The sequence below is a fragment of the Lactuca sativa genome, chromosome 4 (assembly GCF_002870075.4).
Source record: "Lactuca sativa cultivar Salinas chromosome 4, Lsat_Salinas_v11, whole genome shotgun sequence".
Taxonomy (NCBI): Eukaryota; Viridiplantae; Streptophyta; class Magnoliopsida; order Asterales; family Asteraceae; genus Lactuca; species Lactuca sativa.
The window spans coordinates 284,277,058-284,302,776 of record NC_056626.2 but is presented as its reverse complement, the minus strand read 5'-3'; the positions used below and the strand labels follow the sequence as shown (position 1 = coordinate 284,302,776).

The following is a 25,719-nucleotide window of genomic DNA, read 5'->3' as shown; positions in this document are numbered from 1 at the left end:
CCCATACCATAAGTATTACTAGTTTACTCAATCAGTCTCTTTTGATCACTAAATTAATTCCAAATCAATTCTTGATCAATACTAATTAAATAATATGATTTCTTAATTAATATATTATACTTATAATATATTAATAAATCACAAAAAACCTCTTCCTCAAAAGTCCATCCTACCAAGTTGCTCTGATGAAGGCAACCCAAAATGTAACGACCAAAATTTCAAAACAATTAAAACTTTTCAAAAACCACCCATTTTAATAACGTTGTTACAAAAAGGTTTTCAATACAAAACATTTATCGTATTCCCAGAATCATAACACCACAAAATCATGAGGAGCGGTACGATCACGCCTTCGCCTTGCCACGATCTCCTGAAGAACCTGAAAAACATGAAGCCACAACTGTAAGCCCGAAAGCTTAGTGAGATACCCCCAAAATACCAACCACAAATACCATACACGCATAACATGCCATAACATAACCGATCATAGAACAGTCATGCTCTCCGGGTCTACTATGTGACTGGTCCGCCGCACCGGCCAACAGTCCACCTGGTCCACCCTCTGAGTCTATCCGCATACATCGAGTCTATAGTGTGATTGGTCCGCCTGTTCCCGGGCCTTCAATCCACCTGGTCCACTCTCTGAGTCTACAGTATGACTGATCCGCCCGCATCGGGCCTTCAGTCTGTCTGGTCCACTCTCCGAGCCTTCGGCACGTCTGGCCCGCCCCTACCGGGACCTACAGCCTATCCGGACCGCTCGCTGGGCCTACGGGACAACCGGTCCGCCCTGGGTATCTTGGCCTACTGCACACCGCAGGACCCGCCTCAACCCAACTCCAGTCCAAACATCCATGTGCACATATACATACAATCATCTAATAATTCACAGATAACAAGCAGATCAACAGATCACATAACATGCCACTATCCTAACCAGGATACCGACCTAACAGGTCACTAACATAGCATCTCCCTATCTCTCTGGATACTGATCTCAATCAGGTCTCTAGCATATACCATCCTAACTCACAGGATGCAAACATGATAAAGCAGTAACATAAAAACACTACCCGGATCTCAATCCGATAAGGGCCGGCCTTGGTGCCTTAGACCCCGTTGATATAGTGAGGATAACTCACCTCGAAGCTGCCGACTGAACAGATAATCCAAGCTACTCCGATCACTGATACGATCTCCACCACTGGTCAACCACCAATACGCTGAACTCAAAACAACAAACAATAATTACCAAAATGCCCCTGGACACCATTGGTCAACCCTTGGACAAAGACAAGGTCAAAGTCAACTCCTGACTGACCCTACTCGCCGAGTCAACCCTATGACTCGTCGAGTTCCCATACTCAGACTTCACTTCATTCGTGACCTAACTCGCCGAGTCACCCCGAGACTCGCCGAGTCCAACAGCTCAGAGTCCACTCGCACACAACTCACCGGGTCATCCCTTGACTCACCGATTCTCGACTCAACCAGAGAATATCGGAACTCTTCGACAAGACTCGCCGAGTCCAAGAACAAACTCGCCGAGTCTAAGGCCATCATCAACCTACTCGCCGAGTTGTTCATACAACTCGCCGAGTTCCAGGCTATCTTCATCCGACTCGCCGAGTTGTTCTTCCAACTCGTCGAGTCCCAGTTCATCTTCAAGCAACTCGTCGAGTTCACCCATGTGACTCGCCGAGTACCATCGATCTGAATCCATTCAGAAGCATTCCAGGCCATGCAAATGACCCAAAACATAGATCTAGCCTTATATAACTCATCCATCACGTAAAGTGGCAAACTTTACGTGAATCCCAAGAGATCTAGGCTTTATTCACTTATAACTAGGGTTTGGGACTTGCAAGCTTCACCAAACACTCCAACACAGGGACTTTCATGCTCTCTGATTCTCCTCCCTTCCAGATCTGAGGTAGCAACCTCAGATCTAACCTCTAGACTTCCATTTACATCCTTAGGCAAGATCCCACAAACTCCAAATTGAAGAAACAACATACAATCAGGTCAAGAACAAGATATTACCTCCAATGGACGCCCCCAACTGAAATGAAGTTGATTCCAAGCAAATCCCCCTGCCCCAAGCCTTCAATTCTCACAAAATTCCTTCAATAAACTTCTTCAATGCTCCAATCCACTTAACAATGGAGCTCCTCTGCGATTTAGGGTTTCTGGTACTCAAGAGGGGAGATAAAGAGGCTGGGGAAGGAACATAATGTTCCTTATATAGGGCTCAACCCCGAGAATTAGGGTTTTCTCCACCCAGCGCCTGCTCGCCGAGTCCGTCTCATCGACTCGCCGAGTCGGCTACTTAACACGCGGCCAAGTCGCGACTCTACTCGCCGAGTCCAGCCATGGACTCGCCGAGTCACTCTTTCCCAAATAATACTTTTGGCCCTTCAACTCTACTCTCGCTATTTCGGGATGTTACACAAAAGGACCATGCTACTATCGGGTCAAGTACATACCAATTATAGTTATGAGCTTAGACACCTAATCTAACAGTCTCCCAATTGGATAAGTCTAATAACTATAACTGCCAATGCAACTTCAATATCCAATTAGCAATCGTAGCTCTCAAAAGCCGCTGTCGAACTCTGACCCAGTCAGTGATGCATCCTTTAGATAAGGGATCGTATAATCCTATGTTCTACAAGATATCGTGTGGACAAAGACATGGAATAAAGTCATACTCATTGTCCAACAGTTTGTTTCCCGATTTATGATTTTTTTGACATAGAACTTAATTGAACACATCAATTGAGTCCTGACCGGGCCCAATACATAAGAAAAAAATCATCGGGGGGCCCAAGATATCGCATTTAATCCTATTAGGATAAAAGGAATAGATAAACTTTGACTTATATGCTTGTACTAACTACTCGTTAAATCATGCACAACAATACGTTTTGTAACATCAAGTTACTGATGCGTTTTCATACCATCAATGCACAACCAACTCGTATTCAACAACTCATATATCTTGGGTTGAAGACTATATGATATTATCGTCTCACAATCACTCGTGATAAATTCCATGAAGTGATTCATGTGAGCGTGGGTTTAATCCAATACTCAAATCTTATTTCAAGAGCACTCATGAATGTTGTAGCAAACTTTTGCTATGTCTAACACCTTACACAATCTACAAGCCAATTCATGACAGTCTAGCCTCATAACCTACTTCCAAAGTATGATCGACTGTGGATAGTTTGAATAATCTTATTATTCCGGAAGTCAAAACATGCAAAAGTGAAACTATAGTAAACAATTGACACAAGATAGTAACTTTACTTATAAATAAAACTCCTTTTATTCAATCATCAAATTTCAATTACATTTTAGCTATTACAAGTTTCTAAATATTTATCTAATCACTAAAAATAATATTGTCATTCAGCCCAATACTCTTAGCATGCTACAAATGCTTAACCCTACTCAGTCCCTTCGTAAGGGGATCTGCTGGGTTATCCTCTGATTATACCCTCTTTACTACAATGAGTCCTTCTTCTACTCGATGTCTTATGAAGTGGTATTTTTTGTCGCTATGCCTGGATCTTCCATGATCTCTCGGTTCATTGGTTAAGGCGACCGCTCCTTCATTATCGCAGAAAATCTCCACAGGCTCCTTTATGGATGGTACAACTCCAAGGTTCCCGATGAAGTTTTTCAACCATATCACCTCCTTCGATGCTTCGTTCGCTTATATGTACTCTGATTCGCACTTTGAATCAGCTACAATCTCCTGCTTGGAACTTTTCCATGTTACTGCACCTCCATTTAGGGTAAACACCCAGCCTGACTGAGAGCGCATATTATCTATGTTGGTATGAAAACCGGTGTCACAATACCCTTTCACTCTCAAGTCATCACTCGCACCGAGGGTAAGGACCCAGTCCTTAGTGTAACACCCGTAAATTCGGGTTAGTCAATTTAGAGACAATAAGTATCAAAAATATCTTTTTTTGATATAATATTATTTAGAATAAATAATCTTGACCAAGTTATAGTGTATGTCACAAGGGTTCCGTACATATAAAGAACGCTGAAATCCGAGTTATAACAAAGAAGTTTTGACCCGTCAAAGTTTTACGGCAAAACCGGCACGACACCGGGAATCGTAAAAAGTGTATTTATGATAAAATACTTTCTAGCCTTAGAGATCTAAACAAAATTCGTAGTATATGTTAAACCGAGAGTGTGCATAAAAAGAACGTCCAAATCTGACTTCATATGACGAAGTTATGATTTTTCTAAGATTTAGCATTGCAGTGCACAACCCGAAATTCGAATTTTAGATCGGTTGATTTTTAAACAAAAAAGTGTAAACGAGAATTTAAGATCCCATTAATAAGAGCTCAACGATAAAAATACAGTCGAAAACAGAGCTCGTATGTGAAAGATATGGACGAAACTTAGTCCCTACTCTTCAAATGCAACAAATTCGATACAAATTTATAAATTCGAGATAGAATGAGAATTAGCCGATGGAGTCTAAATGAAAGTTGTAGTACTCATAAATACCAATGTGTGGATATAAAGAACGTCGAGAATAGAACTTGTATGTTAAAGATATGGACGAAACTTGGTCCCTACTCTTCGAGCGCGATAAACTCGATACAGTTTTGTAAATATGAGATAGAATGAGAATTAGCTGACGACATCTAAATGAAAGTTGTAGTACTCGTAAATAACAATGTGTGGATATAAAGAACGTCAAAAATGGAGTTCGTTTGAACGAGTTATAATTTTTAATAGCACATTTACGTATTAAAATAAAACATAAATCATATATACGTCTACATATATATACATATGTATATATCATTAGAAAGGTATTGACGATGCGGTCGTTATAAGACTAATGTTGAGTATTTTTGACATTAGTTTAGTACAAATATCATTAAATCTATTTAAAATAGTATTATAAAGGGGTGTTTAGTCATTTAAGTAAATATAGATGGTGGTTTTTGAAAATTCAATTACTATAAATAAGAGCCTCTAGGCTCTCATATTTCTTGCACCATTCTCTTGATTCAAGAGTCTTTCTCTTCTTATCCCTAGAGCATTTCGGTCCCTCGTGATTCGACTTCTCTTTCTGTAGTTTTTAGTATAGTAAGGTGAGCGCTGAAACGCTGCAAGAATCTTTCTTAGAAAGATTCAGCGACGAAGTTCTGCCCCTGCAAAGCTCGACTCCTAGATAAGTAAGTTATGCTACCCTACTTTAAATATAGCTTATAATATCGTTATTATGAACCTATAAATAAAATTTATCAGTGATTTAAATTCCTTATACCGATTGAACTACTTACGGGAGAGGTGTCTAGAATGGTCATGTTGGGTTTGGTTGTTGGATTTCAGAAAAGATGTTTGCCGAAATGGTCCTACCTCCCAACTGTCCTGCCTGGCTGATCCTTAATTGATAGATCATGAAAGTAGACTTTGATTTAATGATTAATATAGACAAATAATTAGTCGAAATAAAGATTAGACAAAAACTTAGTGATAATAATGCTAGGTTTTACCGACGGAAAAAAGAATCATTAGAAGTGAAGCGCTGCCTGAGTTTGGAATCATCACTTTGACAAGTGAGTGAATAGTCCCTTTCATGAACATGATTTTAATACAAGTATTGAATAATGTATTAAATGTTTGTTGGTGTGTAAAATATTTGATATTGCCTGAAATACGTGTTAAGAGTATATTTGATAATATACGATAATTTATGATACATAGTAAACCTAAATTAATTAAGAGCAATATTGGGTAGTATCTCTTTATGAGAACGAGTGAGATATACACAGAGAGTAGAACTTTAAATTTGTCATTGATTCGAGAGAATTGATTAGACATAATGAATTGTCCTTAGTCTGAGAGTATGGAATGGGCATAATTATTGATCTGGGAGTATGGATCAGACATACCTGATCCGGGAGTATGGATTATGTAAGGAGGTTAATTTCAGATCTAGGAGTATGAATCAGGTAAAAAGTTTAATTCTAGATCTAGGAGTATGGATCAGGTAAAAATGTTAATTTTAGATCTGGGATTGTGGATCAGGTAAAGAGGTTAATTTTAGATCTAGGAGTATAGATTAGGTAAAGAGGAAAAATTTAGATCCAAGAGTATGGATTAGGTAAAGAGGTTAATTTCAGATCCAGGAGTATGGACTAGGAAATACGGTAATTTTTCGACCCGAGAGTATATATTGTATCGTTGTGAAGATCGTCGGCGTGGGATGAAATTGCTTATATGATGTGAAATTGTATATATCGTGAGTTCTAAATTATATATATATATATATATATATATATATATATATATATATATATATATATATATATATATATATTGTGGGATTGAAATCCCTATGTACTCACTAGGTTTCCCAACCTGACCCACTCAGTTTATTTATATCACAGGTGTCGATACCAAGTTACATTACACTGAGTGATTAAGGAGACGTAGATCATTAGTGTAAGGTCTGTTTATGCTTATGTTTATGTATTGACGATGACATCCCAACGTTTTAAAAGGAATAAAATACATTTCTTCGAAAATGCCTTGATAACGTATTTATCATGTTTTTTTGGGAGCAAATTCTGCAACATATTTCTTTAAAAGATACTATGATTTTCAAAATAAAGCATAAACAAATCGGTATTTTCTGACTGTAAAAATGGGGATGTCAGAGTTGGTAACAGAGCATTAGTTTAAGCGAACTAGAAATAAGGATTTATTTCTAGACTTAAACTTAGAATGCTAAGCGAAAAATTCTGAGGAGTGTGTCTAATATATTTTAGGTAGTACACCTGAATAGAGACAAGCACTCGCTTATTTAGGGAAGGATGCCTAAAATGCTTTTATGTGCTAAATGATTTGTGATTATTTGATTGGATCTATGGTCTGTTTTCGACCGGATCTAGAAACTTTATGTGTTCAAGTTTCTAAACGTTTTATTACGATATTAGAACTGCCATACAACTTTTCGAAATAACAAGGAGAATTATACTTCTATCCTAAATAAAGTTTCCTTATTGTTGTCACTACACACCGAACGTTTAAATTGGTGTATAAATCGACATGGTAAGAACTCGAAGCAGACTCGGAAAAGCTAACGGAGATGTTAATCAGCGACCTGTGATAGAACGTGCACCAGAGGTAGCAGCTGCACCTGAGCCAATCACAACGGCTGGAGTACAAGCCATGGTTCGAGCTATAATGGCCGACCAGAGGGAAAAGATGAGGCAATTGCTGCTAAACAATAGGGATGAACCTAGAATGCCTGTTGAACAACCATAACTAAATGACGAACATTCGAGGGAAGGGAACTACAGTAGGACTGTTGGTCAAGATGAACCACAACCAAGATGATGGAATCGAGAGGAACGGATGCAATTATAAGGACTCTACAACTTGCAAACCATCGAATTTCACTGGGAAAGAGGATCCACTCAGAGTTATGGACTGGATCTCGGAGATGGAGTTGGCTTTCATAACATGTGGATGCAAAGGCAAGCTACAAACCACATATGCAGTGTGTCAGTTCAGGGGTGGCGCTGCTCACTGGTGGAACACTTTAGGAAAGATCATGAGCCCTAATGAGCCACTGCAACTAACTTGGGCAGAGTTCTTGGTGCATTTCAAACGAAAGTTCTACTCGGCCCAAAATCTACTAGAGCTAGAAAACCAATTCCTAATCGTTGAAGAAGGGCAGCATGTCTATTGACGAATACACCAATGCCTTCACTGACATGATGGAATTTGCTTTACACATTGTCCCTGAAGAGCTGACAAAAATTGATACGTATACAAAGGGACTACCATGGGAATATTTTGTGCCAGTACGCCAGTCACCTACTATTGAGGCAACTATCTGGGCTGCTAAGTCTGTTGAGGAAATGATCAAGAGTAGAGACACCAACAAGGTTGAAGTTGGCGAGAAGAGAAAGTTTGAAGGATCTTCAAGGTTCGACGAGAAGAGAAAATTCTCGAAGTCTGGTTCGAAGAAGTTCGAAGAAGGAGCACAATGGTGCGACAAGTGTAGAAGGAAACACGTTGGGAGATGCTCTATAGAGGTGACCTGCTTCAAATACGGGAAGACTGGTCACTATGACGACAAATGCATGGCCAAGAAAGAAGTCTGCTTTAAGTGTGGTGAAGAAGGACACTTCAAGCAAGACTGCCCGAATGAGGAAGGGGCTGCAAAGCCAAATGTGCCGCCAAGGCCAAAGGAAAGAGCATTCCAAATGATCCTTGATGAAGCAGGTCGCAATGCAAGGGATCACGAATAAGGATCTATGAAGTAACCATGTGGATAGTTTCACGTGGTGTAGCCTATTAGAGGCCTAGTATAGGTTAAACTTGAACATTTATGTAATTGTTTCAAGAAATAATATAAAGCTTCATTATGTTATCTGATGTGTTAAATGATTATGTGAAATTCTTGAATGTTGACTTGGAAAAACTGCGGGACAATACTTGAGACGAGTATAAGTAGGTGTGAATGGTAGGATAGGCCTATACTACTGGAAGCATATGAATCACACTTGGATCAGGGAAAGTCACAAGGTTACCAAGGAACTAGTAATTGATTCTATTTTGTTCATGTGTGTCGTTACGATCGTTTCGGTAATGATGAAGAAGATGATTGTTAATCCGAACCTAGTGGACATATCAAATTGATTCCGCCTAAGATGAGTATGGTACGTGGTTCAAAGAACCAAGATAGATGTAGCATCTGACTTAATTCAGAAGATTGAAGTGAAAGATAATGGAAGCAATTAATAGAAGTATCGAAACCGTTACTAAGGTTAGAAGCTTGTACCTAGAAGTGATACATGCTAGAATGTGATTATATCACATTAGAACCTGAAGGAAGGTATATTCTGTTCTGGAATTTGACTCTAAAAGACTTGAGTCTAAGCATTGCATCATACGACGAGATGTCATTAGAACATGTCCCATCAGTCTGTTACGGTAATCAAAGTAAATATTGTTTCTGAAGGAGCATGATTCTCCAATAAGGATCTAGATTGTGACTTGAAGGTCGTGATTGAAAGTCCTACGTGAGATAGAGAGCGGGTGCAAGATCGAGCACCGCCTGCAGTCCAAAAGTTAGATACTCATTCGAAGGAACATAGGAGTTACGGTTATTACCTAGGATGAAAAGATAACGTATGGAGTCATTATATAAGCCCTATTTTGTTGATGATTCTGGGACGTAATCATCCTAAGGGGGAGATAATTGTAACACCCGCATATTCGGGTTAGTTAATTTAGAGACAATAAGCGTCAAAAATAACTTTTGTTGATATAAGATTATTTAGAATAAATAATCTTGACCAAGTTATAGTATATGTCACAAGGGTTCCGTACATATAAAGAACGCTGAAATCCGAGTTATAATAAAGAATTTTTGACCCGTCGAAGTTTTACGGCAAAACCGACACGACACCGGGAATCGTAAAAAGTGAATTTACGATAAAATACTTTCTAGCTCTAGAGATCTAAATGAAAGTCGTAGTATATGTTAAACCAACAGTGTGCATAAAAATAACGTCCAAATCTGACTTCGTATGAGGAAGTTATGATTTTTCTAAGATTTAGCATTGCAGTGCACAACCCGAAATTCGAATTTTAGATCGGTAGATTTTTAACCAAAACAGTCTAAACGAAAATTTAAGATCTCGTTAATAGGAGCTCAACGATAAAAAGACAGCCAAAAACAGAGCTCGTATGCGAAAGATATGGACAAAACTTAGTCCCTACTCTTCAAATGCAACAAATTCGATATAGATTTATAAATTCGAGATAGAATGAGAATTAGCCGATGGAGTCTAAATGAAAGTTGTAGTACTCATAAATACCAATGTGTGGATATAAAGAACGTCGAGAATAGAGCTCATATGTTAAAGATATGGACGAAACTTGGTCCTTACTCTTCGAGCGCGATAAACTCGATACAGTTTTGTAAATATGAGATAGAATGAGAATTAGCTGACGACATCTAAATGAAAGTTGTAGTACTCGTAAATAACAATGCGTGGATATAAAGAACGTCAAAAATGGAGTTCGTTTGAACGAGTTATAATTTTTAATAGCACATTTACGTATTAAAATAAAACATAAATCATATATACGTCTACATATATATACATATGTATATATCATTAGAAAAGTATTGACGATGCAGTCGTTATAAGACTAATGTTGAGTATTTTTGACATTAGTTTAGTACAAATATCATTAAATCTATTTAAAATAGTATTATAAAGGGGTGTTTAGTCATTTAAGTAAATATAGATGGTGGTTTTTGAAAATTCAATTACTATAAATAAGAGCCTCTAGGCTCTCATATTTCTTGCACCATTCTCTTGATTCAAGAGTCTTTCTCTTCTTATCCCTAGATCATTTCGGTCCATCGTGATTCGACTTCTCTTTCTGTAGTTTTTAGTATAGTAAGGTGAGCGCTGAAGCGCTGCAAGAATCTTTCTTAGAAAGATTCAGCGACGAAGTTCTGCCCCTGCAAAGCCCGACTCCTAGATAAGTAAGTTATGCTACCCTACTTTAAATATAGCTTATAATATCGTTATTATGAACCGATAAATAAAATTTATCAGTGATTCAAATTCCTTATACCGATTGAACTACTTACAGGAGAGGTGTCTAGAATGGTCATGTTGGGTTTGGTTGTTGGATTTCAGAAAAAGATGTCTGCCGAAATGGTCCTACCTCCCAACTGTCCTGCCTGGCTGATCCTTACTTGATAGATTATGAAAGTAGACTTTAATTTAATGATGAATCTAGACTAATAATTAGTCGAAATAAAGATTAGAGTAAAACTTAGTAATAATAATGCTAGGTTTCGCCGACGGAAAAAAGAATCATTAGAAGTGAAGCGCTGCCTGAGTTTGGAATCATCACTTTGACAAGTGAGTGCATAGTCCCTTTCATGAACATGATTTTAATACAAGTATTGAATAATGTATTAAATGTTTGTTGGTGTGTAAAATATTTGATATTGCCTGAAATACGTGTTAAGAGCATATATGATAATATACGATAATTCATGATACATAGTAAACCTAAATTAATTAAGAGGAATATTGGGTAGTATCTCTTTATGAGAACGAGTGAGATATACACAGAGAGTCGAACTTTAAATTTGTCATTGATTCGAGAGCATTGATTAGACATAGTCAATTGTCCCTAGTCCGAGAGTATGGAATGGGCATAATTATTGATTTGGGAGTATGGATCAGACATACCCAATATGAGAGTATGGATTAGGTAAGGAGGGTAATTTCAGATCCTGGAGTATGGATCAGTTAAAATGTTTAATTTTAGATCTACGAGTATGGATCAGGTAAAAAGGTTAATTTTAGATCCGGGAGTGTGGATCAGGTAAAAAGGTTAATTTTAGACCTAGGAGTATAGATTGGGTAAAGAGGAAAAATTCAGATCCAAAAGTAAGGATTAGGTAAAGAGGTTAATTTCAGATCCAGGAGTATGGATTAGGAAATACGATAATTTTTAGACCCGAGAGTATAGATTGTATCGTTGTGAGGATCGTCAGGGTGGGATGAAATTGCTTATACGATGTGAAATTGTATATATGGTTTATAAAGCAAGAAACCTTAGGATAATGTGAACATAGACATTATACCTAGTTGTAAGCTATGATATTATGCCTAAGAGTTATGATTTCCCATTGCATAGAAAGAGATATTACCTAGATGTTATAATGGTCAATTCCGTAGGATAACATAATACCTAGAAGTAATGTTGGTCAACTATAAGGATATGCATTGTACCTTATTGTTACTCTGCCCAGATATCCTGTTTCAAATTATAAATATATATATATATATATATATATATATATATATATATATATATATATAAGATAATTATGAGATCTATAAAATTTAATTATCATATATAAAGTAAAAGATTTATATTGTGATAGTTATAGGAAATCATTAAGTAAGAAAGATAATTAGAAAAAAATACCTAAGGTTAATGCGTTAGTGAGCTGTTATTATTCATCCTTAGCCTGGTTAAATTCGGCTACCCCGAACCTATTATCGCTAATCTTGCGAAAGCCAGAAAGATATGTATAGATCTATACGGGGCTTGACACCCCCATGTGCGATTGTTGGCTACAATCCTGGTAGGATATTTTTATTTTTTATACAAGCACTATTCGACGTATGGTGTAGCGTCGTGCGGGGAAATAATTAGTCTTCAGCGTGGATTATGGGGGTTCATGGTAATACATTACAACAATCTTAGAGATCCGATTACCTAGAGGGATGCCTTCGAGTAGTTAAGAAAATAATTTAAGGTTGACAAGATATCCTAAGATAAAATGATAGTGAGATAGGAATGGTATAATACCCTATAAAGATAGTTAGATAGGATCAGTAAAGTATCTTATAAATATAATAAGTAAAGGTCAGTAAAATATCTTAACAAAAGATAGAAAGGTTTTTCTAAAAAGAAAAAGGATTCTTAGAATAAAACCAAATAAAGTAGAAAGCTATTAAAACCTGTGAGCTCACCAAAATTATGTTGACGTTTCCAAAATACATGTATTCTCATAGAGATGAGTGTGGAGGATAGTCATGCGGAAGAGGATGTTGTCAAGGAAGCTTGCTGCAGTATATTTTTGTCTGTTTGTCACTTCTAATTATGTTCAGGATGTGTGCTTGATCTATCAAACAATGTAACCCCAAATAAATTGTAATAAATGAAATTATTGATTATGTTATATTTATGTATAATGTTCAATATATCTTTTTGGCCATATCCAATTAGCCTTACATCATACAACCCAACGATTAAGCCGCTAGCCGAGGGTGCGACACATTGAGTCCTTAATAAGAATATAATTTGAACATGAACAAAAAATACACCAAGCATGGTCCTTTTTCTCAATCAACGAAAGTCCATGGACCTAGGAAAGCCATCGTATGTTCTAGAGTTCTTCAAACACTACGAATATCCAAGGAAGGGACAAAAACCACCCTAATATGACCTAGAATTTGAATCTAAAAGGAAAGGTGTCAAGGTATGAACTTTATACCTTCAACAACTCAGAAAGATGAAGAGAATGTTGGATACAAACTTGCTTCCTTATGAGCTTCCCTCTTTCACAACTCTACCAAAAACCCAAGGGCAAGGATGAAAATTAATGAAATGGACTCTCAAACATGCATGGAGACTAGGGTTTTGCGATGGGGAGATGGAAGCTGAAGAGGATGCCCTAAGCCTAAGGTTTGGGGGCTTAAATATGGAAGAACCCCTATAACTTCATGGGCTTCGGTTGCACTAGCTTCCACGCCATGGCTATCCATTGCCACGTTGTGGCAGTCAATAAGAACACATGCATGAACTTTCATGCCAGGTCGTGGCCGTCCACACTCCAAGTCATGGCACTCAATCTTTCCCACAAATCCTCCATTTGATTCTTCCAAGCTCTCGGTGGAACTACACAGGAAAAGGGTTATGTATCTTCTCTTTATTTTATTTATTGCTTATGTGATTATGCTTATTGTATATGTTGTTATTTAGGGACATTCCTTGTGAACATAATTCCAACCTTGGTCCTTTTCTATTCGGGCGCCATCCGATCATTTGTATCAATTGATCTCAACAAGGAGTTTGGTGACGGTCATGGAGAGTGTGATTACCCGTTAGAAGTGGATATTACTGACTACCGTCCAGTACGTGTATCGAGTGTTTATCGGGGTTGTGTGTTGGAGTTATTTCATGAGTGATATATTTTTTTAATTTGGTTCCTATACCTATGCGTGAGTGCAAGGTTATCATTGGTATGAATTGGTTAAGCCCCAATGGGGGGATGATTGACTGTGGGCATCAGTTAGTTTGGGTTCGAACCCTAAGTGGGGGAGAACTAGTTATTCCTGGCAAGGGTGCTCAGTGTGGACCCACTCTCTGCTCAGCCGCGAGAGATAGGAGGTATCTTCAGTAGGGTTGTTTGAGCTTCGTGGCTTACATATTGGATACCAGAGAGGAGGGAAAGAGGAAGGTAGATGATGTACTGATCGTTCGAGAGTATCCCGATGTTTTCCCGGAGGAATTCCCTGCAGTGCCTCCGGAGAGGCAGGTTGAGTTCCATATTGATCTAGTTCCAGGTGCGGCTCTTAACACGTATTTCAGGCAATATCAAATATTTCACACATAAACATATATTTAATACTTGTATTAAAACCATGTTCATAAAAGCGACTATGCACTCACTTGTTAAAGTGATGACTTGTAATTCAGGTAGTGCTTCGCTTCCAACAATTGTCTTTTCCTTCGAAGAAACCCAGCATTATTATCACTAGATTTTAGTCTAATATTTATTATGACTAATTATTAGTCTAAATTAACTCTATGTCTACGAGAAACATTGTTTTTATTATATTATATAAGTGTTAAACAATAATTTTCAACTATTATGTACAGACAGGGGCCAAAGATGAAACACCGGAGGGCAGGACTATTTTGGCATTTAAGTTGTTGTGAAATCCAACAACCTCATGCGGCCCTTCAAACCAGATTCCCCGTACCGCGAGCAGTTAAAAGGTATCATAATAACACTTTGAATAATTTATAATATGTAGGTCATGTATTTTTATAGGTTCATAATAACGATAATGAACTTAAACATAAGTTATACTTAAAGTATGGTAAGCATAACTCACTTACAAGGGGGTTTAGCTACAAGACGGGCTCTGCGGGGGTGGAACTTTAGAGCTGAAAGCTCTTCTTCTTGGAGTGTTTTGGCTCTCTAGGACTCGTATCTAACACTTGGGAAGTGCTAGGGAATGGGAGGGGCTAAGGAAGGTATTTGAGAGAGAAATAATGGGAAAGGTGTGAGAAAAATGGAAGATTTATACCTCTATTTATAGGCTGGAACCTCGGAGTATGCGGGGCATAGCTTCGAAGTACATTAGTCGTACGAAGCCCTATGCTGGGCGTGCGTGGGACAGGTGTCGCAATCCGGTGTGAAGTCGTGCAGAGAAAGGGAGGGTGTGGATCGCGTTACGTGTCAGCCTCGCATCATAATCCCATAACCTAATTAACTTCTAAATTCCGTTACTTTCGCATACGAGCTATGTTGTTTATGTTCTTTATATCCACACGTAGGTAGCAATGTGATCAACAACTTTCATTTAGACTCCATCGACTAATTTTGACTTTATTTTTAAAGTTATATTTTAACAGGCTTAGACAGTTAAAGTTCGTTAAAAATTCATAACTTTGTAATCCGATGTCTGTTTTTGGATGTCTTTATATTGTTGAGCTCATATTAACGAGATCTTCAATTCTCGTTTAGGTTGTGTCGGCTAAAAATCGATCGGTCTAAAATTCGATTTCTGGGCTGTGTACTGCTACGCTGAATCTTAGAGAAATCATAAATTCCTCAAACGAAGTCAGATTTAGACGTTCTCTATTTCCACGCTCTCGGTTTAACCTATACTACGACTTTTGTTTAGATTGCTAAGGCTAAAAGGTGTTTTATCGAAAATTCACTTTTTACGATACGCGACGTTGTGTCGGTTTTGTCGCAAAACTTTGACGGGTGATTACTTCTTCGTTATAAGTCAGATTTCAGCGTTCTTTATACGTACAAAATCCTTGTGACATATATTATAACTTTGGTTAAGATTAGTTACTCTAAATAATCATCTATAAAAAGATCATTTTTTAACGCTTATTGTCTCTAAATTGACCAGCCCGAGTCCGTGGGCGATACAGGAGACGTTAGTTGTAAGGAGTCAAGCTTTTCAGCTGACAACCAAAGAGGCTCGTGCAGCACCTAATGTGGTTACGGGTATGTATCTTCTCTTTATTTTATTTATTGCTTATGTGATTATGCTTATTGTATATGTTGTTATTTAGGGACGTTCCTAGTGAACATAATTCCAACCTTGGTCCTTTTTTATTTGGGCACCACCCGATCATTTGTATCTCTTGCTCTCAACAAGGGGTTTGGTGACGGTCATGGAGAGTTTGATTACCCATTTGAAGTGGAGATCACTAACTACCGTCCAGTACGTGTATCGAGTATTCATCGGGTTGTGTGTTAGAGTTATTTCATGTGTGATATTTTTTTTTGATTTGGTTCCTATACCTATGCGTGAGAGCAAGGTTATCATCGGTATGAATTGTTTGAGCCCCAATGGGGCGATGATTAACTGCGGGCACCAGTTAGTTCGGGTTTGAACCCCAAGTGGGGGAGAACTAGTTATTCCTAGCGAGGGTGCTTAGTGTGGGACCCGCTCTCTGTTCAACCACGAGAGATAGGAGGTATCTTTAGTAGGGTTGTTTGAGCTTCGTGGCTTACGTATTGGATAGCAGAGAGGAGGGAAAGAGGAAGGTAGATGATGTACAGATCGTTCGAGAGTATCCCGATCTGGTCCGGGAGGAATTCCCTGGAGTGCCTCTGGAGAGACAGGTTGAGTTCCATATTCATCTAGTTCCAGGTGCGACTCTTAACATGTATTTCAGGCAATATTAAATATTTCACACATAAACATATATTTAATACTTGTATTAAAATACGGTTCATGAAAGAGACTATGCACTCACTTGTTAAAGTGATGACTCGTAAATATCTTGCAAAAAATCCCATTGCATTCAATGAATCTTTAAGGTAAGTATATTTTCTAAATAGTAAACAAATTAATTTTTTTAGTCATAATAGAAACATACTTATATTCGGAGGAAATAAAGTACAATGCTATTAAAGGTTATAAAAGAAAGTTATTTTTATAAATGGAAATATGATGGGCCTTCGTATTCATTTAATGCCCTTGTACACATGGTTGTTGTTCATTCATCTTGTTGGTTATGTATTTTTCTTGTAACAAGAATCCGTGAAAAATAAGAAAAAAGTTCCATGTTCCCAAAATGCACTTGCATGTGTAGAAAAGGGTCTGAATCTGTTTATCACATATATGTAAGAGAAAGAGGGAGGTGTGAGGTGGAATATGTTTTATCAGGTAAAATTTTCCATATTTATCGCTAATTTGATGTTTATGTTATTTTTGTTATGATGAAATGGGATCATAAATGAAGGAAATGAACAAAGGAATAGAATGAGAAAAGGTAGTGGATTGCTTATGAATATTTGTATGCATATGCTTATGTATATGCATATGCATATGCTTATGGATATGCATATGCATATGCTTATGAATATGTATATGCATATACTTATGAATATATCATATTCATATGCCTTTATTTATGAATATGCATATACTTACTCTTATGTATATGTCATATTATATACATATATATATATATATATATATATATATATATATATATATATATATATATATGCATATGCATATACTTATTCTTATGTGTATGTCATATTATATATATATATATATATATATATATATATATATATATATATATTTACTTAGTTATATGCATATGCATATGTCATATACTTCTTTTTATGGATATGCATACGTATATGTCATATACTTATTCTTATGCATATGCTTATTCATATGAATATGTCTTGATGGGTTTTAATACATCAAAATATATAGTTTTTCACAAAAAAACTGGAAATGGATGCTTTAAAATTTCTAGTAAATTTCAAGTATATAACAAAACCAAAACCATCAATGATCCTTGTAAAGATGTTAGAATGATTTAAAACAACCATAAGGTGTTTAGAAATGACAACATTTGATGCCTTTGGACCCTCTTGGATTTGGGGTGTTGAAGTTAATGGCAAGAACAAGAAGCTTGATCTTATTTACAAGTAATTCACCAACAAGAATAATGTAATACCCCTTTTCCTGTGTAGTTTCGCCGAGAGCTTGGAAGAATCAAATGGAGGATTTGTGGGAATGATTGAGTGCCACGACTTGGAGTGTGGATGGATACGACATGGCATGAAAGTTCATGCATGTGTTCTTATTGACTGCCACGACGTGGCAATGGATAGCCATGGCGTGGAAGCAAGTGCAGCCGAAGCCCATGAAGTTTTAAGGTTTCTTCCATATTTAAGCCCCCAAACCTTAGGTTTAGGGTATCCTCTTCAGCCTCCATCTCCCCACATCGAAACCCTAGTCTCCATGAATGTATGAGAGTCCATTTCATCAATTTTGAGCCTTGTCCTTGGGTTTTTGGTAGAGTTGTGAAAGAGAGAAGCTTACAAGGAAGCAAGGGAACATGAAGCAAGTTCGGATCCAACATTCTCTTCAGCTTTCTAAGTTGTTGAAGGTATAAAGTTCGTACCTTGACATGTTTCCTTTTAGATTCAAATTCTAGGTCATATTCGGGTGGTTTTTGTCCCTTCCTTGGATATTCATAGAGTTTGAAGAACTCCAGAACATATGATGGCTTCCCTAGGTCCATGGATTTCCGTTGATTGAGAAAAATGACCATGCTTGGTGTATTTTTTGTTCATGTTCAAATTATAGTCTCATTAAGGACTTAATGTGTCACACCCTCGGCTAGCAGCTTAATCGTTGGGTTGTACGATGTAGGGCTAACTGGATCGAGGCCAAACATATATATTGAACATTATACATAAATATAACACAAACAATACTTTCATATATTACAATTTATTTGGGGTTACATTGTTTGATAGATCAAGCACACATCCCGAACATAACTAGAAGTGATAAACAAATAAAAATATACTCCAGCAAGCTTCCTTGACAACATCCTCTTCCGCATGACTATCCTCCACACTCATCTCTATGAGAATACATGTATTTTGGAAGCGTCAACATAATGTTGGTGAGTTCACAGGTTTTTATAGTTTTATGCTTTATTTGGTTTTATTCTAAGAATCCTTTTTCTTTCTAGAAAAACCTTTCTATCTTTTGTTAAGATATTTTACTGACCTTTACTTATATATTTATAGGATACTTTATTGATCCTATCTTCTATCTTTATAGGGTATTATACCATTCCTATCTTACTATCATTTTATCATAGGATATCTTGTCAACCTTAAATTATTTTCTTAACTACTCGAAGACGTCCCTCTAGGTAATCGGATCTCTAACGTTGTTGTAATGTATTATCATGAACCCCCATAATCGACACTGAAGACTAATAATTTCCCTACATGATGCTTCATCATATGTCGAATAGTGCTTGTATAAGAAATAAAAATATCCTACCGGGATTGTAGCTAGCAATCGCACATGGGGGTGTCAAACCTCGTATAGATCTATACATATCTTTCCGGCTCTTGCAATATTAGCGATTATAGGTTCGGGGTAGCCGAATTTAATCAGGCTAAGGATGAATAATAACAGCTCACTAATACATTAACCTTAGGTATTTTATCTAATTATCTTTCTTACTTAATGATTTCCTATAAATATCACAATATAAATCTTTTACTTTATATATGATAATTAAATTTTATAGATCTCATAATTATCTTTTATATATATATATATATATATATATATATATATATATATATATATAAGATAATTATGAGATCTATAAAATTTAATTATCATTTATAAAGTAAAAGATAAGGTACAGTGCATATCCTTATAGTTGACCAACATTACTTCTAGGTATTATGTTATTCTAGGGAATTGACCATTATAACATCTAGGTAATATATCTTTCTATGCTATGGGACATCATAACTCTTAGGCATAATATCATAGCTTACAACTAGGTATAATATCTATGTTCACGTTATCCTAAGGTTTCATGCTTTATATAACTATTGATATTTATAGGTATAAATATAATTTTATAAACCAGTATGATAAGCATGTACTCTCCCCATAAAACCTTTAAAATAGTAAAATAGGGCCGCAAACTCACCCTTGACGCGTGAGATCGTTGATGTAGGGTAGAATTAGGCTCGTGAATCCATGGACTGCTTTAGGGGTGCAGCAACTTCGAGATTTGAGAGCTCGATTTAGAATTGTGTGCAGAAATGGTTCGGCACTGCCTTCTATTTATAGGCATGGATTCTGGGTGAGCAACACAAAGATATATGCATGTTGCACATGATCTTCATGGCTCCATCCAGATATTGCCACGTGTCACCTCCCTACTTGGCCACTTCCCTCGTAATCTACTCGAATCGGGTTTCAGGTATGCGACGGGTATAAATGTGCACCTCGCACGCACGAAATGTTTTTGTAAAAATCATAACTTTTTCATGAAAGCTCTGATCTAATCCTTCATTATATCCATGTAAGGATCTCAAGGAGTACTATAACTCTCCTTTAGGTGGGTTTAGCTAGTTTTGACTTTTATTTTTGTGCCTAACGGGGGTTAAAGTAATTTATTTTACAAAAAATCATATCTCTCTTATACTGATCCCGATTTCGACATTCTCTATGCAAAATTTTATATCTCAAGGAGTATTATAAATCTCCTTTTTGCATTTTTAGTCAAAACCCAACCAATCTCTAAGTACCTTTTTGACATAATTAACTTTAATTTTGCGGTTGATTTTTATTTTTATAAAATCCATAACTCTTTCATTTGGAGTTAGATTTTTATGAATCTTATATCCTTTGGATTACGTTAACGAGTACTTTCCAAATACGTTAACCATCTTAGAAGACGTTACAACTTTTTGGACGCTTATTTTTTAGCCTAACAGTCGATTTAACTATAAATGTAACGGCATATTCGAGTTTTATCTCATAAATCAAATATTACAATGTTAAGCTATTACAACTATTTTATTACTCTTTACTAACAGTGGCCAGAGATGGAAACCTATCGGTTGTCACATCCTCCCCCTGTTTACAAAATTTCGTCCCAGAAGTTTATCTTTTCATTGGGTTTCTTCGAACAAGTGAGGGTACTTGTCCTTCATTTGGTCCTCTTGATACCACGTGTACTCTAGTCCTCACTTAGGGTTCCGTCGTACCTTGACTATGGGAAAGACACATTTTTAGATTAGACACATGGAAGACATCATGCACGTTTCTAAGAGTTAGGGGTAACCTAAGTCGATAGGCAACTGGACCTATCTTGTTGAGGATTTCGAATGGTCCTGTGTACCTCAGATTCAACTTACCCCACTTTTCGAATCTTATAATTCCTTTCCAAGGAGAGACTTTGAGCATCACCCTATCTCCGACTTGGAAATATAGGGGTTTGCGCCTTATAGCAGCATAACTCTTCTGACGTGCTGCCTTCAGGCGCTTGTGTATCTGCATTATCTTTTCGGTCGTTTTGTGGATAATCTTTAGGCCTGTTTGTAGAGTATAGGTATCCCTTGCAAACTTCTTGGCTAGTTGGGTATCGCCAACTTCTGCCAGACAAATCGGAGATCGACATTTTCGGCCATATAGAGCCTCGAATGGTGTTGCTTTAATGCTCGTGTGATAACTATTATTGTATGATAACTCAACTAGAGGAAGGTGCGTATACCATGAATTTTCGAAATCTATCACACATACTGTGAGCATGTCATCCAAATTTTGGATGGTCCTCTCACTTTGGCCATAGGTTTGAGGATGGTAGGCTGTACTCATATCCAAGCGAGTACCAAGGGATTTTTGCAAAATTTCCCAGAAACAGAAGGTAAATCTGCTATCTCTGTCAAATATAATATATATATATATATATATATATATATATATATATAAGGGTACCCCATGCAATCGGAAGATTTCTATATGATACGTCTTGGTAATCTTTTCTATCATATTGTCTCTTTTATTGATATAAAGTGAGCAGACTTGGTTAATCTATCAACAACTACCCAAAATAGTGTCGTAACCAATAGTAGTCTTGGGCAGTTTGGTCACAAAGTCCATTGCGATCTGCTCCCACTTCCACTCAGGAATCTCTGGTTTTTGCAACAATCCCTAGGGTCGTTGATATTCTGCTTTAACCTTGGAATGTGTTAGGAATTTACTTACGTAGTTTGCAATCTCGGCCTTCATGTTTGGCCACCAATAAAGAGCTTTCAGGTCCATATACGTCTTGTCTGCTCTAGGACGAATGGGATATCTAGTCCTATGTGCCTCATTTAAAACTCATTGCTTGACCTTTCCAAATTTCGGAACCCATATTCGGTTCTTGAAATATCACGTTCCATCATCATTAATCTCTAGTTACTTTTCCATTCCCCTGAGGCCTTCTTATTTAGTGTTTTGTTCCGTTAAATCCTCGAGTTAAGCACTTCTAATCTACAAGATTAGGTTAGACTTGATAGTAATCGTAATTGCTTTGACTCAACTAGGTTTAACACATTCTTTACAGCTTAAGGCATCAATTACGACGTTATCCTTGCCTGGATGATAATGAACCTCACAATCATAGTCATTTAGAAACTCTAACCATCTCCTTTGTCTCATATTGAGCTCTTTCTAATTGAAGATGTGTTGTAGACTTTTGTGATTCGTGTAAATTATATACTTTGTTTTATAAAGGTAACAACGCCAAATTTTCAGGGCAAAGACTACCGCTCCCAACTCTAAGTCGTGTGTGGTATACTTGTTCTCATGCACCTTGAGTTGTTGTGAGGCGTAGTCTATGACCTTCTCCCTTTGCACCAATACACATCTTAACCCATGATGTGAAGCGTCACAATATACCTATTGGAAGGAACAATATCAGTGCACTACACAACCTCTTCTTTGGGTTTTGGAAATCTATTTCCCGTTGGTCACCACAAATGAATTTTACTTCCTTTTGGGTCAATGTTGTGAGGGGTTTGGCTATACGAGAGACATTTTCTATGAATCTCTGGTAATAGCCAGCTATTCCTAGAAATTGACGAACATCTGTTGGTGTCTTGGGCGATTCCCAATTCTTCACAACTTCAATCTTGGAAGGGTATGAATACCTCTGCTGCTTACCACATGCCCGAGAAAGCGCACCTCTCTTATCTAAAATTTGCACTTAGTGAATTTTTCTTACAAAACCTTTTTTCCATTAAAAGCTCTAGGATCGCTCGAAGATGTTGCCCATGCTCTTCCTTTGTACGTGAATATACTACAATATCGTCGATGAATACAATTACGATTTTATCCAAGTAGGTCTTGCACACTCAATTCATGAGATCCATAAAAACAACTAGGGTATTGGTCAATTCGAAGGGCATAAACAAATACTCATAATGGCCATATCACGTTCTGAAAGAAATCTTTGGAATGTACTTTTCCATTACTCAGAGTTAATGATATCCAGATCTTAGGTCGATCTTACAGTAAGAACTGGATCCTTGCAATTGATCGAAGAGATCATCTATTCGGGGAAGTGGATATCTATTCTTAATAGTCAACTTATTTAGCTCTCTATAGTCGATGCACATCCGGAAAGATCCATCCTTCTTCTTGACAAATAGAATGGGTGTCCCCCAAGGCGAGAAGCTTGGCCTGATAAAACCCTTGTCAAGAAGTTCTTGTAGTTGGTTGGAGATTTCTTTCATCTCTGATGGCGCTAATCTATAAGGAGACTTTGCTACTGGGGAAGCTCCTAGAATTAGATCAATCTGGAACTTTACTTGTCGAGCTAGCGGCAGACCTGGTAAATCTTCAAGGAATACATCAGGTTAATCGCACACCGGAGGTACTTCCTCGATCTTTTTCTTCTTACCATCTTTCCAACCGACAATATGATCTAAGACGGCGTAATACTTTTCTACAAGTATTTCTTGGCCTTCATGCAAGAGATGATCCTAAGATTTCTACTGGGTTTATCAATGTAAACAATTAAGGGTTCCCTGTAGATGTAATGATTTCTTAAAACATAAGTCTTCGATGTGGTTAGGGTATAACCAGTCCATACCGTTGATGGCATTGAAACTTCCAATGGCCATAAGCATGAGGCCGACAAGAAAAGCATGATTATTTAACATTAAGGTACAATTTCTAAGTATTTCTTGGGTACTAACGACTTGGCTGTTAGCCATTTCTACTCTATAGGCTTCCCTAAGTTTACTAGATGGATGCTTTCATAACTTCCTAAACTTAGGAGTAATATGTCTTCTATTGGTGTCGGTATCAAAAAGTATATTTGCATGTAACTCATCGACTAAAAACGTACCCTTAACTATCATCGGATCTTGGATGGCTTTAATAGGCTCCTATCACAAGCGCTATACTCCTAAAATTACCTCCTTGTTTCTTCAACTTTGGACAATCCTTCCTGATGTGTCCAACTTCCTTGCATTCATAGCATGCTTGACCTTCTGTTTCTACAGTTCCTTGATCAGATGGGGTTCTACATCTATTGGAAATATGACCTTTCTTGCCACAGTTGGTGCAAATCCAACATGCTCCACTATGATGATACTCATACTCATTTCATCTTGGACTACTTCCAGTGGTAGTCTCTGTCGCCGTTTTCATAACTGTAAATGCTTGAAACGCTTCCCACTTCTTTTATGTTGGTTGCCTAGCCCTTCCTTTGAATTCCTTTACAAACTTCCTCTTTCTACACTACACCTTTGGAAGGTTAGTCTTCTGGACCATCGTTTCACGACGAATCTATTGATTTGTTAAACTGAAGGCTAGTCTCTTAGCACTGTCATAGGTTGTCGGTTTTGAGGCAGTGACTAAATCTTGGATGGGCTGAGGCAAACCCCAAATGTACGTATCTATCTTATTATATTATAGGGTGACCATCCTCGGACATAAGGTGGCAAGGTCATTGAAATGGTTCGTATACGCAGCAATGTCAGCTTCCTTCATCACCAGATTCCGCAACTCCTGCTCCATCTTCTGCATCTCTTTGCATGGGTATTACTTCTCGATCATGAGTTGTTTTAGCTCGGTCCAAGCCATGGAATTTGCTACATTATGGCCCATGTTCTTCATATAACTGGTCCACCAGCTTAAGTCTACATCTGCAAGAGTGCAGGCGGCGAAGTTAACCTTACAGTCCTTCGAACAAAAATGTATCTCAAAAACAGACTCCATGTTTTTTATCTACCTAGTCAAACCTACTACACCCTCGTTTCCATGGAAGGATTTTGGTTTAAAGTTCATAAAGTCTTTATATGAACATACCCTAGTTGGACCTCGGTTATCTCCTTACAAACTCTCACCCCAATGCCTCCTGAACCTACGTTCCTATTGGTTTCTAGGTTTGCTATTTCATTGGCGACGCGTTAGGCTATTAATGCATCAATCGCGACTGAGTTCATAGGTTCAGGATTGGGTTCAGGTTGTCCTATTTTTCTCCTGGTGTGAGGCATGATTTTAAATTTATGGCATATATTAGTTGTTATGACAAATTTTGAGTTTTGCTTTATTAATTTAGTTAAGAGAGTTAACTATATCAAGAAAACGAATCAAAAAGTAACACAATATATAATATGTTCACATATAGTTTCATTAATTTCCATAAATATTTTACATCAGATTTCCTAAAAGTATACAACTATGTGGTTTAAACAAGAAACACATCTATTTTACATGAAAAAGACATAACAATATCCTATTATCTGTTGCACTAGTTTTCCCTCCTTCAAACCCAAAAATTATATATCCTAGCTTTCCTTGGATAGAACTATCTTCCAAAAGCTAAAACAAACCACCATCCAAGCTACTAACTATGCCAACTAGTGTAGTAGGCAACTGATCATAACCTCCATAGTAGTTGCACCTATCTCTGACACCATCAATCTCAACTTTGACTCCCTCACTCGCTGCTCTAAACCCTCGATCACAATCTGCTGACACTATGGGTCTC

The 25,719-nt window shown here is 37.3% G+C and overlaps 1 protein-coding gene across 3 annotated transcripts in view; it reads left to right on the top strand.

Annotated features, from left to right (window-relative positions):
- The window catches only part of LOC111921560 (uncharacterized), a 40,457-nt gene that overhangs the window by 2,627 nt on the left and 12,111 nt on the right, over positions 1 to 25,719 (top strand). The window contains exons 2-4 of one of the 3 annotated variants that reach the window (XM_052770590.1): positions 14,497 to 14,616; positions 15,771 to 15,868; positions 15,937 to 16,689. In XM_052770590.1, coding sequence (XP_052626550.1) covers positions 14,510 to 14,616; positions 15,771 to 15,868; positions 15,937 to 16,124 — 393 coding nt within the window. In that variant the 5' untranslated portion in view covers positions 14,497 to 14,509 and the 3' untranslated portion in view covers positions 16,125 to 16,689. Of the gene's footprint in view, positions 1 to 14,496; positions 14,617 to 15,770; positions 15,869 to 15,936; positions 16,690 to 25,719 lie in introns of those variants that run through there. The other 2 variants (XR_008231903.1, XM_052770591.1) reach the window with 2 other exon arrangements.